Consider the following 18,821-nt stretch of genomic DNA (forward strand, 5'->3'; position numbering starts at 1 on the left):
TCAGTTTTAATTCATTTGCCATCCCTTATAATTACGCCTCACATTAACCATGCTTCCCAGACGAGCCTCCCTTCCTCCTCCTCCACCACCTAATCCGCCCAGGAAGCATGTGGTGCTCCTCACAGTCCGCCTCTAGACCTCTCCACTCACGAGCACTTCCAAATGAGATCAGAGGATTTGGAGGTTTTTTTAGATTCTTGATGATGTTAACTTTCCTGCCTCGCCCTCCCCTCCCTCTCCGCGACTCTAGCGGCGGATCCCCCAAGCGGGCGCGTTGCCTCCGGGCGACGGAATCCATGCGCGGCATAAATTAAATTCCTGGGCCGCAGATGACTTTGCTGACCTTCTGGCTTCCTGAGTTCAGTGGAAATGATTGCAGCATGCGGACGGTGATAATTAACCGCCTTCAAAGTACTCCACCATCCACATCAAACCCGGTGCAAATCATGAAAGGAACGCCGCATCTCTTTAGACCTGTGAGGCTTAATATCCATAAGCCTCTCCAGAGAGGTGATGGGAGGATTTTTTTTAGTATTTCTCCTCCTCAGAGCATTTGCCTCAGATTAGGGGGAATGTCTTGTGTTTTATAGAGGACAATCCCTGACAGTGACAGGCTTTACTGCCAAGCTTATCTGTTTTACTGGGAGGGTACTGACATAAAATCTACCTGAAGCTCACTGCTCCATTATGAAATAACCTTTAAATATATTCATTCAATCTCATATGCTTTTACAACCAGTGGAGACACATGTACCTCCTGATTATGTATGCACTACAACAGTTTCGATTTTACCTTTGAGTGATTTAAACTATCATAACTATCACTCGGAAACTAACACCACAATCAACAACAACCATACTTGCTAACCCTTCCGATTTTCCCAGGAGAATTTTCCCAGCCCTCTCTCTGTCTCCTCCTTGGATCACAATTCTCCTGTATTTCTCACTTTTTCTTACAATTTTCTTACTTTTCTTTATCACAACCTGACATGACTCTAAAAGTCTACTGTTTCCACTCGGACAACGATGCAGCGACACCGACTCCCTAAAAAGACTTCCCATTTCTTAAGGAAAGTTTTAACCTCTGACACGTCAATTTTCTTTCAGTGGCAGGGGCAAAAAACATAAATGCATGAAAGAAAACTGATAATACTGCCAGAGACTCACGCAAGTTTGCGAGGGACCAATTATTCTCTATTCTATGCTGAGAATTAAAAGTATTTGACGTACAAATTCTGTTGCAGTGTACTTTCCTTTTATTTTTTTATTTTCATTCTTTAAAAGTCACCAGTATGCAAGGAACAAAGTCTCTAAAATTAAGGTTGGCAAGTATGATTATAACTAGTTGTAATATTGCTGTTGTAATATTTTTGATGCTTTTATTTGTTATTTTTTGGCTTTCTTGCTGAAACATATATTACCTATGACATAAATACACTTGCAGGTTTTAGAAAAAGAAGTGTGAAGTTTGGATCACAGTCAGTGGACAGTCACATCGGCTGGACGCACTGCCACGGCCAAGGACAAGTGGAGGAGACGGGATGAAGAGCCATGGACTTAAAGTGAAATAATATGTAAGGTTTTCCTAAAAACAACATATAGGTTCATTCCAATCATCACTAAATGTGTGTGGTGGTGTCTGTGTCTTCACAGACTGTGCCTTCTTCCTGTATTCTTGCATTATTTTGCTGTGCTCGGGACGCTTTACCAACCCAAAATGTCTCAATTTGACGTCCTGGGGGTGACTACCTTTGTGGTGCCTTTAAGAACAGCTCGGATAAATTCTACCTTTAAGACCGCTTGCCATTGCACTTGAGCTCGACAGGCGAATCGTACTCCAAGCTGGCAGGACGCAACGTGCAAAATACCAGGGAGGACGAGGGGAGGAGTCTTTACATGGACGGCGCTTTAACATCAAACACAGTCACAGTTGAAACTTTTAATGGGAAGATGTCAAACATATTAACATCAACATCTTGTTCCTGCTGTTCTTATCTATATATACAGTATGTTGTAGCTGTTTGGCAGTAAGAAACTACAGCTCTAATTTCATCATACAACCTTTGTTTTGAAACAATAACAAATGACGTTGATACCGGATATAGGCTGTTTGAGCACAATCCAGTTCACTGTTACCATCGAAATGGGAGTAAATTAAGTGGGAGACATCCAACTCAGTACATTATTGCTTGTGCGCCAGCTTTAGAAAGGGCTAATACATACTGGAAATGAAGTATGTAATTTGTGTGAATCAGCAGCCATTCCTGTAAGTGGTCATACAGCGTGTACAGTATGTACCCTGTTACACATTAATGTTACTGGAATGTTCTGCACCCCTCTGTGTATAAATTAAGTCAAGTGCTTTTGCACGATTTTTGAATTCTGACTTCCGGGGAATACAGAAGTTGTTTCACAAGAGAAGAAATGGGAACAAAGCCTGATTTTCGAACAGGGATCTGCAGATAATTAATCGTAACACAGGGTTGATTAATTTTTGATGTTGTTCTTTTATGGTTCTCAGATCATGCGTTTTCAATTTTAAGCAGAGTGAGAACACTACGGCATTATTTGATCCTCTGTTTTTCCTCTTACCATTTAATATGTCAGTACGGTTTTATTGAGCCTCATGGCCGTCTTTATAGCGCTGACCTGTGGTTATTACTGGCAGCAAAGGGAAATGTGTCACACCATTTCAGAGTGTTGTTTTTTGTGGCTGGAGGCAGAGGAGCATTGTTGCTGGAGGTTTATGGCGCCTTCACACTGTGCCGTTTTCAAAGTCTTGCTGATTGATTACTGCACTGATCACACAACACAACTATCTGTCTTATAAGAGGGTATATTGAGTTTGTTGTGGTTTGCACAGTGCACGAATGATTGGGGACAGGGGACAAGGCTTCACAAGAGATTTGAATTGGAAGAACCTGTCTGGTCTGTCTGGTCTTCAAGTGATAGAGGGAAAGATCAGGACCATCGTGGAGAATCCATCTCACCCCCTCCATGTGGGGATGAACAGCCTAAAAAGCATGTTTTACACGTTCATAACTAATCACTGAACTCTGTTTGGTTGCACTTCTTTTTATACATGTCATATTTCATTGCTATCCATGTGGACTCTGTTTGCACTGCTTAGTATATGTTTGCAATATTTCTTCAATCATGAATCATTTTGGGGCTTTTTTTCATTTGAAAAAAAACCCCCCTCTAATTTCAGTTTCTTAAATGTGAATATTTTCTGGATTTTGTTTTTACTCCTCTCTGACAGTACACTGAATATTTTTGAGTTGTGGACAAAACAAGACACTCAAAGATGTCATGTTGAACTTTGATCAACGTTTTTCACCAATTTCTGACATTTCATGGACCAATGATTAATTGAAAATATCTGACTGAGTAGTTGCAGCCCCTGAAACACTATATCAGGCTAAACAATTTCACCATATTTTATATTGAGGTAATCCAAAAGTAATAGAATGTAATCAAGTTATATTACTTTAATATTGTGATCTTTGAATTACATTACTGACTATATTTTTCAACAGGTAATTAAAAACTGCTTCAGAATACTTTATTAACCCTCCCAACCCTGTTCCTATTTTTTTTTTTTACTTTTTTCACTTTGCAAACTATGAGAAAAAAATATACATATGTATATATATGTGTGCGTGTGTGTGTAAACTTAAGTCTATACAATCAATATGCTTATTAGTATTGCTATTATCTCTGTTGTTTCTTCCTTTTTATTTTATTGCCTAGGTTTTTTTTCCTAATTTACTATAATTTCCTCTCCTCTTCTATCTCTGTTGCTGTGAGACTGAAATTTCCCAGTGAGGATAAATAAAGAGCTTCCTATCTACTTCTGTTGCAGGTGTTTCAACTCCTCCCCCTGATATTTTCTGAAGTTGGCAGTTTTCAGTATTATATTGTCTATATGATTATTAAACATTTCAGATAATGTTTCATTAGGTCTGTTTCATTAAGTCAGGCTGTGTATATTGGTAAAGCTAACTCTGTAGCTAGCTTGAGCTCAATTAGTTGTAGTAGTATTAGTCAGCTAAAAGCAAAGTTAAGGTTATTACAGTAACTAAATTTGATCTCCAATCTTTCATTAAACATGTCTGCAAATAAGATTGGAGCTTTATCCTTAGAGTCAATTTAAGCCAGCAAAGTTAAAATTCATCGCCGATTATGGTGTCAAAAAGCAGCTTACTTGTGCTATTACAGAGCTGACTGCACAACCTCAAACCTCACCAAAATGTCTCTCTCAGCAGATGGAGATGTGAGGTGTGTGTCAGTGTGTTAATCCCAGTAGCAACAAAGATTTTTATAGATAGATTTCCTCCCCTTCCATTAGTATGCTTCATAGTTTTACATTTTACCAGTAATTTTATTGTATTGCATTTTTGTTGTTGTTGTTGTTGTTTGTTTGTTTTACAAGCGCTTGTCATGTGTGAAAGAGGATACCGCTTGCTGCTGCCAAGTACTGCTGCAGCTGTGTTACACAGTTCTCGATTTTATTTTAATTCAGCATCCGAGGTTAAATGCAAGTTCACTAAAGCTTATCATTAATGATTTTATGTGAGACGTTTCCTTTAAATGTTTTTAATACAGATGTTCCAAATATTAGTCTCACACAGACACCTGTACAGATTGAGGACTTGACCTACATTTTATTGAAATGGCATTTATGGAATTGGCATATACTGTAAAATTACCATAAAACCCACGGTTATTCTACTGTCATCTCATGTAATCCAATTTACACTAATACACTGTTAAAATCAATTACAGTAGAAGCACTGTAAAATTCTTTGCAGTGTAGATATTGAACCATATTTAATAATATTAATATTTGATATCTCTGGCACCTACGACGAGTTTGCACATTTGAAAATTCACACATAGCAATCGTCGCTCGCGGCTCAACTTTTGTCTGCAAGTTCCATCAGTATCAGGTCTAAAATTGTGTAGTATAAACTTACTATTAATTATTTTGTTGGGTGATCTTATGGACTCGATGCTTGACCTGTTGAATGCTCGTATGCACTGCGGTTTGATGGATGGAGTTCTACACGTCTGATTAAGCCACCCAGTTTTCTTTGACAGATTTGACACTCTGCCGGTGCTGTTCCTCGGGAAAATGAAGTCGATTTTAGAGACAATTCTTAGCATATGTCTGGTATTCAACCTGAATATTAAATACATCCTCTCGATTGTGTCGAGACATTTGCGATGGCTTTTTCTAAAAGTGGCTTTAAGGATCAGACCGTAAGACCTTTTTCATATAATTTATACCTGGTATTTGATACAATCTCCTTTTCATTATATTATCTCGATAATGACACATGATTATGGGCCTTTGTAATTACATCTGTTAAGAGCTCCGCAGGGTTCAAAAAGTTATATTTAGGACTTTTAATACATGTGATTTAATATCTTTTTCACAATCATACTGGCCAAAGTATGAAAGTACAATGGAAAACCAGCAGGGACAAAATGGCCTAGAATTTTTAATCAGCTTGTTATTGTGACTCGGCCAACAGTGGGATCTCATACGCAGAGGAGGCTGGAGGACTTGTCGATTAGCATGCCAAGAATTTTCCTTTGCTGAGGGAGGGGTCATCTTTAGTTTTTGCCAGACTTGGCAGGAGGAAGCAAAGGCGAGGGTGGACTGTCTTCTGTACAGGTTTCATTTACACCTGGCCGAGGTCCAGTCACAACAGAGCCAGATCACCAGTTCAGTAGCGTTTTGATGTGTTCTGTGCACATTTACACAGTGAATTTACATGTGTTTCTCCTTATCCAGATCCAAGATCCAGATACAGATTGCATGCTAAAGGGACAGTTCATACTAAAATCAAAAATACATATTTTGCCTCTGGCCTGTAGTGCTATTTATCCATCCATACTGTTTTGGTGTGAGTTGCCTAATTTTGAAGATATTGACTGTACACTGTTAAAAATAATAATAATAATAATAATAATAATAAGTTGAGACAACGCTTGTTGTTAGGTGTGTGGATTATGAGTGACCAGGTCATGATTTTTGGAAACAGACACTGGTTTTCAAATGTATTAGTGACATTATATTGAAGAGAAGGCAGACATTGTATACATCTCCAAAACTCTGCAACTCACACCAAACAAATCTAGATGGATAAACAACACTACAGGCCAGGGGAAAAATATGTACTTTTGATTTTCGGGTGAACTGTCCCTTTAATGCCAGGTGTAAATGTGGTACAATATGTATACATACAACTGTAACGATTAATCCACATCCACACTGACAGATGTAATATACCAAAAGCATCTGGCACTTCAGACTGTCTCTCCCAAAGCAAAGAAGGGAGAACAATGACCGAAACAGTTCCATCATGGATATCACCACAGTGGGAGCCAAAAGTCCAGAACCCTGCCAAACTGTTTCCCTGCTGAGATACAAATGGCACAACAATGTCCCACATGCTCCACTTCACAAACAGCTTGTGTGTTTACCTGAACGTGGCCTTGAGGATCTGTCCCGAGGTGCTCTCTTTGGTGTGGTTGTTGTATCCGTAGAAAAGGTCCCCGAACACCGTCTGGTTAGCGGGGATGTCTGCTGCCTCCACGCAGTCTATTCCCTCGGTGCAGGCCTCAGACAGCGGCAGGCACGACCTCCCATCTGGGCCACGCTTGTAGTCCTCGATGCACCTGAAGTTACAGGGGTTGAAGTCATTCCATCGATCCATATATTTCCTTATTTTCATCCTTCCTTCCTGAGAAGAAGTTTACTTAATTATCTAATTTGCTATTTCTGCTCTTGAATTTCCTTAACTACTTTTACCATAGTTCTTTAGCGTGAGAAAAATAATTACTATGCAAAGAGCAAAACAAGAGCATTTTCAGGTTAAAGTCAATTACATTTATAATTGTGTAAAATGACGGGTGCTGCATAGACTGCCAATTTTCAAACTGTTAAGCTGTCATTTAAACAGTCGGCCGTATGACAGGAAGCCGTCTCTCTTGGCGAGTTTAAAATGATTAAGGAGGATCACGTAGCAGATAAAAAGATCAATAAGATGCTGTCTCTGATGTGCGCGGCCAAATTTTATTTAGGCTTGGCTCCTGCTCCGCCCCATCGACTGCAAAGTGAGTGCTCAGACTCTCATCTGAATTTTAACTTGGCACCTTATGTGATTATAGAATGTACTGTTTTGGTGCAAAATAAAACTTTCTTAGTTGTTCTTGTACAACCCCAATTCTAAAAAAGTTGGGAAATTGTGTGAAACATAAATAAAATACTTTTCGACTTGTATTCAGTTGAATACAGTACAAAGACAAGATATTTAATGTTGAAAATGTTTTTTTTTATAAATACAAACTCATTCTGAATTTGATGCCTGCAACATGTTTCAAAAAAGTTGGGACAGGAACAACAAAAAAAGGGAAAGTTGTGGAATTGTCCAAAAAAAAAACCTGTTAGAACATTCCACAGGTTCTCAGGTCAGTTGGTAACAGGTGAACGTATCATGTTTGGGTATTAAAGGGACGTCCCCAAAGACTCAGTCATTCACAAGCATGATAGGGAAGAGGTTCAACACTGCGTGGACAACAACATTTCACAACACAAAACCGCAGGAAATTAGGGATTTCACCATCTACAGTCCATAATATGAAAAGATTCAGAGAATCTGCATTAAAAATCTACATAATGGTATAAAGCACAGCTTGGCAAAATGCAAATGTCATCATGGAAATACCAAAAATTCAAAATCTAGCAAAGATGGTCAATACCTTTTTTCCATTACCATTATAAGACCTTTATTCTGAAAGGGCTCAGTTCTGTTTTCATTGATAATGATGATGAACTGTATCTTTTATATCAAAATGCAACTTTATTCACTCAGTGCTGTGCATCCATGTTGTTTATGTTGTTGTTCTACTTTTGCTGCTACTGTCGTTGCAACCTGTACGCAGCATGCATGGTACACTGTAAAACAAAAGGTTTTGGAAAGTGCCAACAAATAATCACATTTCAGAAAGGTTGACCAGAATAGGTGAATAAGTGATTCATTCCAAATGTATACTTCTTTATATTGTTTATATGGTTCCTATTTTATACATTTTGTTTGGTTTAAATTGTTCATATTTGTTAAGATATTTTCCTCTTGCATTCATGGTTTGTTTACTTATTATTTATTGTTTTTATTGATGCTTCTTTCTATTTTTGCTCTCTGCTTTGCTGCTGTAGCACCTGCAAATTTCTCCATTGTTGGATCAATACAAGATTATCTTAAATTTACTGTCCAAAATCAACATCAAATATATCATTTCTATTGTCTCTGGGGCCCAGACCTCAAGTTGGGAACCAATGCTATATAGAACACTTCTGACCAGTCCATTATTAGAGATTTGGCCATTATTAGGACCTTATATCATTTGAGTCTGGCCCATGGCAGCCTGATCCAATTCTTATGTGCCCCTGCATGAAAAATAAGTACCCACCCCTGGTATAAAGGATACTACACGGGCTTGGAAATACTTTGGAAAACCAGTTTTCTGAACAACAAACGCTGCAGACGTCTCTGGGCTCAAGCTCATCTGAGCTGGACCGATGCAAAGTGAAAAAGTGTGCTGTGGTCTGATGAGTCCACATTTCAGATTGTTCTCGGAAATCATGGACATCGTGTCCTCCGGGCTAAAGAGGAAAAGGACCATCTAGAACATTACCAGCATTAATGTCAAAAGCCAGCATCTGTGATGGAACAAGGGTGTGTTAGTGTTCATTATACGGCTGACTCTCACATCTGTAATGATGGCTTTTTCAGAGACATCCCTGTTTATTTCAGCAAGACAATGTTGCTCTGTGGTAAAAGTTCAGGTATGAGACTAGCCTTCCTGCAGTCCAGACGTGTCTACCACTGAAAACGTGTGGTGCATTATGAAGTGCAAAATATGATGGCGGAGGTCCCGGACTGTTTAGCACTTTACTTTGTACATCAAGCAAGAATGGGGGGAAAAATCACTTTCAAAACTTCAACAACTAGTGTCATCACTTCCAAAACAGTTACTGAGTGCTGTTAAAAGAAAAGGTGATGTAACACAGTGGTAAACATGCACCCATCCCAACTGTTTTGGAGGGTGTTGCAGGCATCACAGTCAGAACAATAAAGTTAATCAGTTTGAACATCAAGTATCTTGTCTTTGTATTGTATTCAACTGAATATAGGGAAATCATTGCATTCTGTTTTTATTTGTTTTTCAATACAGCATCCCATTTTGGGGGGAATCAGGGTTGTGCTTTTTTTTTTTTTTTTTAATCCCTTGTTAATACAATTTAATGTATGGTAGCTCAATGGTTAGTGAGAAAGTGAAAGAAAGCACAATTAGCATTATCTGATTGATGACACCAAAGCAGTTTGAAGTAATGTTTTTGATGCTGGATAAAGATTACAATTTGAGAGTTTCAACACAAAAGAAAGGAGCAAACAGATTGTTTTCTTAACTGCAGAGATGTTAATGATAAGTAGGGCTGAGTGATCATTTTTACATCGTAATCCAAATTTGAATGAGCGGAATTTTAAAATCACAAGAGTTGCGATTTCAATTTGAACCTGCATAATTAGAGGCATCTTAACAAGTTGTGACAAGTGATTCAAGCTTAAGTTTAAGCTGGCAGCTGTTGATTTCATCAGTTACAACTGCTGCTGGCAAATTAATTTAATTGCAGTTAAGTGAACATTAATTATGTTAGTTGGAGAGAGAAAATGAAGAAACTCTTTGTTGTTGTCTGGTTAATGTGCCCATCTCTATTATGTACAATCAACCAAAGATGGTTTCTTCAAAAAAGAAATACCACTCTCTGACCTTTTTAATGTTTGAAAACAGAAGGAGTGGGCTGTGTTGGTAGCTTGTTGTTAGCTGTAGCTTGTAGGTGTTGTCGAGAGGAGTTTGTGAACAGTTTTATGAATCTTTGTTAAAATGTGAAGCACATTATGTGTATGATTACGCCTGAAACATTCTCAATCTGAACCTCTGAACACTTAATTTCACACTTTAAGTCTATTATCATGTATTTTACATGCACAACTCACAGTACTCAGTACTGAGCCTGAATGTTAGTGATGTGAGAGTCAGAAACCAATCATTCAAAACTCAAGATTCTTTTTAGTGAATCAAGAAACACGAGTCCTCATCTCCACTAGCTCCTTCACAGACTCACCCCTCCTGCCTGCTACTAGCTGGTGCAAACTGTAAAGACGTCCCTGGTGAGATCACGTGCCACTTCATATTAACAGTATTTGTGGAAATATATCAAGTGAATTACTGTATTAACAAGCCCTGCAAGAATTAGCATTAATACTTAGTGCAGCCCAGAACCCACTCCCTTCACTTAACTTCCACGCCACAGTCAGGAACCGTCCATGATAGAGCCTCAAAACCCCCGTGAAAACAATTAATTTCACTCTCAGGACTTGATCCATTTGGTCCGGTAACATTTGAAAAGTCTAGAGGAGCTGCAAAAATAAATCATTTTATCTTCACTCAATTTAGCTAAAGTGGGTGTTAGCCAGCCGGCAGGCTGAAATTTCTGGTGTGCATGCTCTATGGGTACTGGGTTTGGCGGAGGCTCTGGGTGACTGACTTGGTGACTCGAGTTATTTGAAAACCTGACTATATTTAGTGAGTGACTCATGAAAACTCAATTCAGTACAAACAGTCAAATGTCCCATCTAAAAATACGACTGCTACACTTCACTTATCTGTTTTTATTTCATTTTTTAAATCTATTGTCTTTTGCATTACATTTGTAATTTCACTATGTATTTTCTGTTTTTATGTCTGTGAAAACTGTTTACCTGTGTTTTTTAGTTTATAATATCTTATGATTATATCTATCATTACTACTATCTACTGAACACACCCTGTGTAAGCAAAGATGGAGAACTAAAGCTGCTGCTGCTCTGCGAGCTGTTCAGGCTTTGACTCCTGTTTAGATCATAATGTTAACGTTAGCTTATGCAGTGACAGTGCAGAGCACTGGATAATTAGAGGTCAACAGTCAGAAAAACTTTGTCAAAGGTCACATTCCAGCAGCTTGATATAAAGTCACTTCTGAATGTCATGAGTACAATGAATATTATTGATTGACATTGATTATACCATTGTGAAGAGTGTAGGGTCACTAGTCAAAATGCCTCACAGACCTGATATTATTGGGTTGCAAATTGCCAAAATTAAATGCATGCTGTATTTTCTCAAATAATGACCGGGGCCTTTATTTATTTCAACTGCAGAAGCTAACAGGCCTTTATTTGAAGCAGGCTTGTATTAAAAGTATGCATTTATTTCTAATTCTCTGTACTTGATAAGTTTGTGTGTAATGGTACATGTATATGGCATGCCCTTTGACCTTAACTGTCAAAGTCTATTCATATTGGAATGCTTTGCTTCACATAGCAAAATTAAATCAACAGACAGGAGGCAAATAAAACAAGCAAAGATTAGGAAAAACACCAATTAAAAAATGCAGGAATAAAATTACAACAATTAAACAGTAATAAAGTAAAGTGAAAGTCAGCAGGATAAAGTAAAAGGAACAAAATAATATAAAAAACTGATTGAAGCTTAAAAGCTTATAGAATTACTCCAAATTTACATTTAAAAGCCAAATTAAAAAGATAGTTCTTTACTTACTCCTCTTAAAACTACTGAGGAAGCTTGCCGATCTAATATCCAAAGGAAATTAGTTCCACAGTTTAGGGGCATAAAAACAGAAGACACTCTCACCGGTACACTTATGGGACACATAAGGGACATTTAAAGGAAAAGCGGTGGGGGACCTCAGTGATCTGGCTGGAACATAAAATAAAAGAAGACCCATGATGAATGGAGGAGAAATGTCATTCAAAGCTGTATAAACAAGTAAAAGAACTTTAAAATCAATTCTTAAAGAAACAGGTAGGCAGTGCAGCATTTTAAGCAGTGGGGTCACGTGATCCATTTTCTTGTTTCTGGTTTAAACCCTGGCTGCAGCATTCTGAACTAGCTGTCTTATCGACTTTTTGGGTAAACCAGTAAAAAGGGAATTGCAGAAGCCTTACCCACTAGTAATAAAAGCGTGGGTGAGGATTTCTGCATCGCTCTCTGAGTTATAAAGGGTCTAACTTTGGCAATATTTCTAAGACTGAAAAAGAATGTTTAATAACTTTATTAAAGAAATAAAGAATACAGGACTGAGAGATGTTGCAGTGTGCCTTCAAGTGTGCTGGTCAATCTGATTTAATGAGACTCACAACTGTGAATTTTGTGTACCGTTACACCCCTATTGATAAGTGTAATTGGTCATATTATGGAAGGTAATGTGGAATGAATCCTTTTAGTAGCAAAATACAGCCATCTCACCGATGGTTGAAACTATAAATCAGCACAAAAATGACAGTTAGGCTACCAACGTAAGTCAACACGTTCTGAACAGACACATTACAGGCACTAACCATGTCGTACTATAATACATACCATGTAAGTGCTTCAAGAGCCATATTTGCAGGCAGGCTGCCGGCTGTCTGTCAGGAGTATTGGTTTAAACCTTGTGATTGAAGGGTTATTCTGGGATATTGTTTACCACATTTTCTGTGGGTTCAAAATATGCACAACTCAAAGCTCGCAACTCAGAAGTGTAGAATCAGTAAAATCAATTCTACTCAACTGGCACAAAATCCTCCATCTCAAAAAAAGAATCCAAACACTCAGAGTCCTCTCCAGACTCTTTCATATTGATGATGTTTTGACATCTCAGTGTATAATATACTCTGTGAAATGAAATCAAAGACAGGCGAAGAAGAGGGAGAAAAAAATGGGGATGGGGCGTTAAAGAGAGAAAGATAATCTGTCAGGGATTTACACTGAGAGAAGCTCTCTCCTGGATGCCAAATGTCGCAGAGCTAATGCCAGTCTCCAGTGGGACCAGTCGAGGATTAGTCACATCTGCACTGTGGAAACTGACAACAACAAAATTGTTGCAGAGAATTAGGCCTCAATGAAACATGATGGTTAATGTAAAGATGACAGCGACAAACAACAGCTTGTTGTGTTCAATTAGAAAACTGTTGTTCACTGGATCTGCTAATGTTTTCACAGTGGAGATAATCAAAACTCATTTTTATATCTCTTGTCAAACTGGACCTGGCTGGTTTCCACATTCATACAGTACAGCATGTCCTCATATGTGATAATAGGTCATTTGCCAGTGACTCATCATACAGGACCTTCAATGTAACACGGATAATGTTGTGTCGCAATATGGTCTGATTTAGGCACCAAAATTTTGTTAGAAATTAAAGTAAAGTATGCTAGTTATATAAGATAAAGTTTGAATGTTACGTACATAACTTATGTACGCGCATTAAAATAAGGCGTTTCACACATAAGTGATGTAAGTTAAGTACGGAATTTAAATAGAGTGCATTAATTATGGAAATCGAGTTAAGTACATAACTTAAATTAAGAATGTTATTTACAGAAGTCAAGTTAAATTTACATAAGTGACTTAAGTTAAGTACAGAATTTTAAATTGAGTGTGTTAGTTACGTAAGATAAGTTAAAATAAGGGGTTTTACACAGGACATGATCTACAGTACTGGGTTAAAGTCTGGGCACCAAAACTACTTGGTATTTGGGTTCAAATGAGTACTTTAGTTATGGAATTCAAGTTAAGGTACACATGTGACGTAAGTTCAGTACGTAACCTTGAAAGGATGCAACAATGTATTGAACACCGCAATATGATTTTTATTAAAATATTTGTGCGTAGGACAAGGCTGGCTACGGATTTATTTAAGAAGGAAAAAAGAAGCACTTAATGTTGAAAGGAAAAACTAATTTTACATGAACAAAAAAAACGTATGCAATTTGTGATACAATTCAAACAGGATCAAAGAATAATCAGTATCTTGCCATCGACTACCATTCATAATTTTTCCAAAGTAAATTGCCATGGGACACACTGGAGGGGGAGGGAGTTTGCCTCGCTATAAAGGCCTCATTCTGAGGTAACAAAACAAGATTCTTATTTTCACGTGACTATATACTAATGAAAACATACCTGTAAATATTATATTGTATATATCATATTCCATTTTTACCATTTTCTGCCAATCCCTGTAAATCATAAACACTGAACATTTTATCATGGTGTTCCACACTATTAAGTCTGACAGATGCATTGGTTCAAAACCTGTAATCTTTGAAGGAGCCAGAAATCCTGACAATATTATGACCGGTGGGCTTTTTATAGACTAATCCAAGACTGGGGGTGGAAGTAAACAAACTGCAGTGGCATCTCGCTTGAGTCATTTTTTTAATTCTTTATGTAGAAGGTGTATGCAAAGGTTTCATTTTGTTCACCTCCTTTGTTCAACTTTAGCAAAGAAACACGGCCAGAGGAGATCTGTAGAAGCTGCTAAAAAAAAAAGGTTGTGAGCCAGACAAATCGAGCCCTTACTTTTAATTATACCTGCAAATCTCTAAAACCACACTTATTGGGCAGTTTTGTTATTGGCTGCTTAAGTGGTACTGGCAGCAAGAAATCAAAGATTTTATTCTCCATAAAATGCTAATGCTCCATATGAAGCCACTCTCTGTAAATGTTCCCTGGCTGCAAAGAAGAGAATTTAACTTTTATCCACTTGTACTTAGATTTTTGTTGAATTATGTATTTATACTGCTTGCACAAAGTAATAGTCTGAACATTTGTTAGCAGATAATCATATCCTAGCAAATGAAGTATGGAAACTAATGCTGGCAAGGACAAATGACTACACAGAACTTCGACATGCATCCTGTGGTGGTCAGGAAAAAGTAAAGTTGATGGTATTTTTGCCCAAAGCTTGTGTCATAACCAATGCCAGACCAGTGTTTTAAAGTTGAATAACATTCACATAGACTTCATGTCAGATTGGGTTGTCTCTGCCAGTTAGTTATAATGGTATCCCAAGAAAACACAGATATTCTTCAGCTCTGAATGTTAAGAATAAACCGAAAGTTTGTGAATAGGAAAAAGGAAGTTTTTCTTCTAAACACGTTATACCTGTTAGAAAATAGCTCCTGAAAACATGAAAAGACTGAGAACTATGTAGCACTAAATTCAGGAGATAGACCATTAAACTGTCTGTGTTTGCAGGAATTTTTTGGACAGACCAGAAACAGTGCAATGATGTGCCAGAGCAATGGCCCCACAACACTATATAATTGACACCCGAACGTCTCAGTCTGAATCAGTCCAGCAGTTCACTTCAGCTCACTTCAGTTCCAACAACCCGACACAGAAGAAAAAAAAAACTGACTATCCTGTCACCGTCCTCTGGCTCTGGTGGCTCAAACATGTCCAATAAAGCTGCTACATGGAGCGTCCATGTTTCAGGCTGTGTTTGGCACTGAGAAAGTGGAGTGGACACGCCCCCAGCATTTCAGAGCAGAGAGACCCGCTCAATTTTTTTATGATTTTGAGACCTAATTTACATACTTAGGGATTTTTTTAATCATTTAAATTTGGCTGAGTTGTTTCTGTGGGGTGACAAACTCAGAACACACATTTATTGTCGCTTTACACAATCTTTAAAGAGGCAGGAGGTGGAACTGCATTGTCCCCTTCTTGTCTTCTGTGTCAGGAAAGTTAAAAAAAGAAAACCCTATGGACGCTGTATATAACAAGAGAGTCTGATCCTCTCATGTAGTGTCCTGCACTACCAACAGCATTAAAAAAAATCAGATCTTGAAGGCATAAACAACTACTTTTTCTGATGTTTTTGTAGAAAAGATCAGTTGAGAATTTCAGCCAGTACTCTGAGTTTTGATGCGTCTGCCCAAAACATTTCAAGTATTCAATGTTCCCCTCTGGAGTTTAGACTTACCAAGGCCTCTGAAGCAAAGACTAGGGATAAACATTCAGACCAGATACAAAGAAAACAAATAAAATTCAGGTTTTAGAGACTTTTTATTTATCTGTCTTCGTGGTGATATTCTACTCAAAAGAGGACAACTTCAAGTGGGAAATATTTCTTGAAAAATTCATCAGCAGCCTGCAAAAGTAAATTAACTAACTGGTTTAAACCTATTGTGAGCGTCACTATTTACGACCAATCGTTGTCTGACAACACTCTCCACCATGACCTCATTCTCCTCCACCTTCTTTTAAACTAGGCACTACTTTAAGTTTGTTGCCTACACTGCAGAGTGACTCACTGTCAATTATCCTCCATGAAGGAGAAACCTGGTACAAAGAAATACAGCTAGCCATCCACACCCACCCACATCTTCCAAAAACATTCCTCTAAGTTATCCTACCTGTCAGCATGGACGCCGGAAAGTAGTCAGAGTTGGGAGTGCTGAGAAAAAGTCTGTCTGCATATTGACGTCATAATATATAATAACCAAAATCATTTGTATCTAAGAGCAGGATTGGGAGGGTTACTGATTACCAATACCAAATGGTAAAATCGTTTAGCCTAATATAATATTTTATGTTCAGTGTTAGGTTTATTAATTGTTTGTCTAGATATTCCTTCTTTTGTTATGCACAAATACATGTTTAGATTAATAGAGGCAATTCTGGACATTTAAAAGTACTTTGTTCATTAACATTATGCTATTCACACTACACACTAAAACCCCAAGTAAACTGCCTAAAGTGGAAGTAGAAGCAGTAGTAGTAGTTGTTCTGTGTAGCTAATGTTAGTGGTTGGTTTGTGTAGCTAACTTCAGGGGTTGTTCGGTGTAGCTAAGGTTAGCAGTTAGTCTGTGTAGCCAAAATCAGTGGTTGGTCTGTGTAGCTAACTTTAGCAGTTGTTCTGTGAAGCTAACATTAGTGGTTGGTGTGTGTAGCTAATATTAGCAGTTGGTCTGTGTAGCTAACATTAGTGGTTGGTCTGTGTAGCTAATATTAGCAGTCGGTCTGTGTAGCTAAAGTTAATGGTTGACCTGTGTAGCTAATGTTAGCTTTTGTTCTGTGAAGCTAAAATTAGCAGTTGGTCTGTGTCACTAACGTTAGTGGTTGTTCCAGTGAAGCTAACATTAGCAGTTGGTCAGTGTAGGTAATGTTAGTGGTTGGTCTGTGTAGCTAACATTAGCAGTTGTTCTGTATAGATAACATTAGCGGTTCTGTGTAGTTAACACTAGCAGTTGCTCTGTGTAGCTAACGTTAGTGGTTGGTCTGTGTAGCTAACATAAGCAGTTGTTCTGAGTAGCTAACATTAGCAGTTGGTCTGTGTAGCTAACCTTAGTGGTTGGTCTGTGTAGCTAATGTTAGCGGTTGTTCTGTGTAGCTAACATTAGTGGCTATTCTGTGTAGCACGTTAGCAGTTGGTCTGACTCTTAAATGTTTTTTTAAATTAAATCTTGAGTTCTTAAATGATGATAGTATTTTTACAGCTGAAGGCAGAGCTCTACTGAGACAAGATAGTGTTGAAATTTTCACCCAGTGAAGCATTTTTTCATCACCTTCATGATGGTGAATTGACTGGAAAAGAACTCATTTAGTTTTTAAAAAATATTTCTGACTTTCCTCTGCATACCACTAGGGGCAGCTTGTGCACCACACACACCACAGTTTGAGAATCAAGGGGCTAGATCAGGGGTATTCAATTAAAATTCAAAGAGGTCCAGTTAGAGAAAATTTCCTAAAGCAAAGGTCCGGAATATCATAATGTCTAACTTTCTCGAGTGGGCTGAACCAGTAAAATTTAAGTATAATCTATTGATTATTCTGCCGATTAATCGAATAATCAGATAAGAAATATTGCGTGTTCTGCATTTTTTTTTCTCTAACATTACTTTTCCTTTATTTAAGAACAATGGAAATATACAAAAGAGAAGATAAGACAGGTCTATTAAATGAACAACTATAAATTGCTGAAGTAAAAATACTCAGCAAAGTAACTTTACTTTTAATGTAGATTTACTTTTACTGTTTTCACTTTACTTTTTACTTTTTTTTTCCAAGTACAAAGGTAAAAGTAAAGGTAGTAATGTCTGCAGAAACCACAAACAGAAGAGTGAACTCACTCTTTTAACTGAAACAGTCACCAGAATATTTTGTTAACATGTTAAAATCACAACATTTTTCTTCTGGAGCAGGACAGACGCTCCCAGACCCCCAGAGGACAGGGGACTGGTTTACTAACATGCCACCTTTTTCTCCTCTTATGAGTTTGCAGGTCTGTATTTAGTAATAAAATAAATAAATAAGTAAATAAAAATAGCGATAAGAATACCATTAAAGTACAACAACAGCAATAAAAATGTTGATTTTTCAAAAAAGGAAACAATAACATGTGCAATTTTTAAATTGTAATTAGGTAAAAACACTAATACCACAATGTAAAAATACCTAAATAAAGAATGTGAGTATTTTTTCCATCACAGCAGGTCAGTGATCAGTGTTTCAGTGACTCTCTGTGGATCAGTGAATAATGTTTTATTTATGGCGGCCCGACACATTAAAAACATCGACACCACAACATGAGTTTCTATTTTTGGAGCTGCGCACCTTTTTCGCTCGTGTCTAGAAGGTAACTCTTTATTTGCACAACTCTCGCGATGATGATTTGTGTTTGTTATTTCTACTAAAATAATCAAACTCGCGCGATCTTTCGCGGGTCTAGGGTTCCCTTCTAGACACGACCCTCTGTCTCTCTGTCAAACTACAGACAGCAGACTGTCTTTAAACAGCACGGTGTTACACTCTGCAGTGTTTCACACAAAGACTTTATTTGTGTGGACACCCAGGTTTGGTTTGTCACCAATTTTGGCATTTTTATTTTTTCATCAGTCCGAGAGGACGACGG

The 18,821-nt window shown here is 37.8% G+C and overlaps 1 protein-coding gene across 1 annotated transcript in view; it reads right to left on the reverse strand.

Annotated features, from left to right (window-relative positions):
* The window catches only part of LOC146318276 (astrotactin-1-like), a 425,337-nt gene that overhangs the window by 119,160 nt on the left and 287,356 nt on the right, over positions 1–18,821 (reverse strand). Inside the window, exon 14 of the mRNA XM_084732515.1 lies at positions 6,496–6,690. Coding sequence (XP_084588641.1) covers positions 6,496–6,690 — 195 coding nt within the window. The remainder of the gene's footprint in view (positions 1–6,495; positions 6,691–18,821) is intronic.

This window comes from Lutjanus erythropterus, chromosome 12 (assembly GCF_056507025.1).
Source record: "Lutjanus erythropterus isolate fLutEry1 chromosome 12, fLutEry1.hap2, whole genome shotgun sequence".
NCBI lineage: Eukaryota > Metazoa > Chordata > Actinopteri > Lutjaniformes > Lutjanidae > Lutjanus > Lutjanus erythropterus.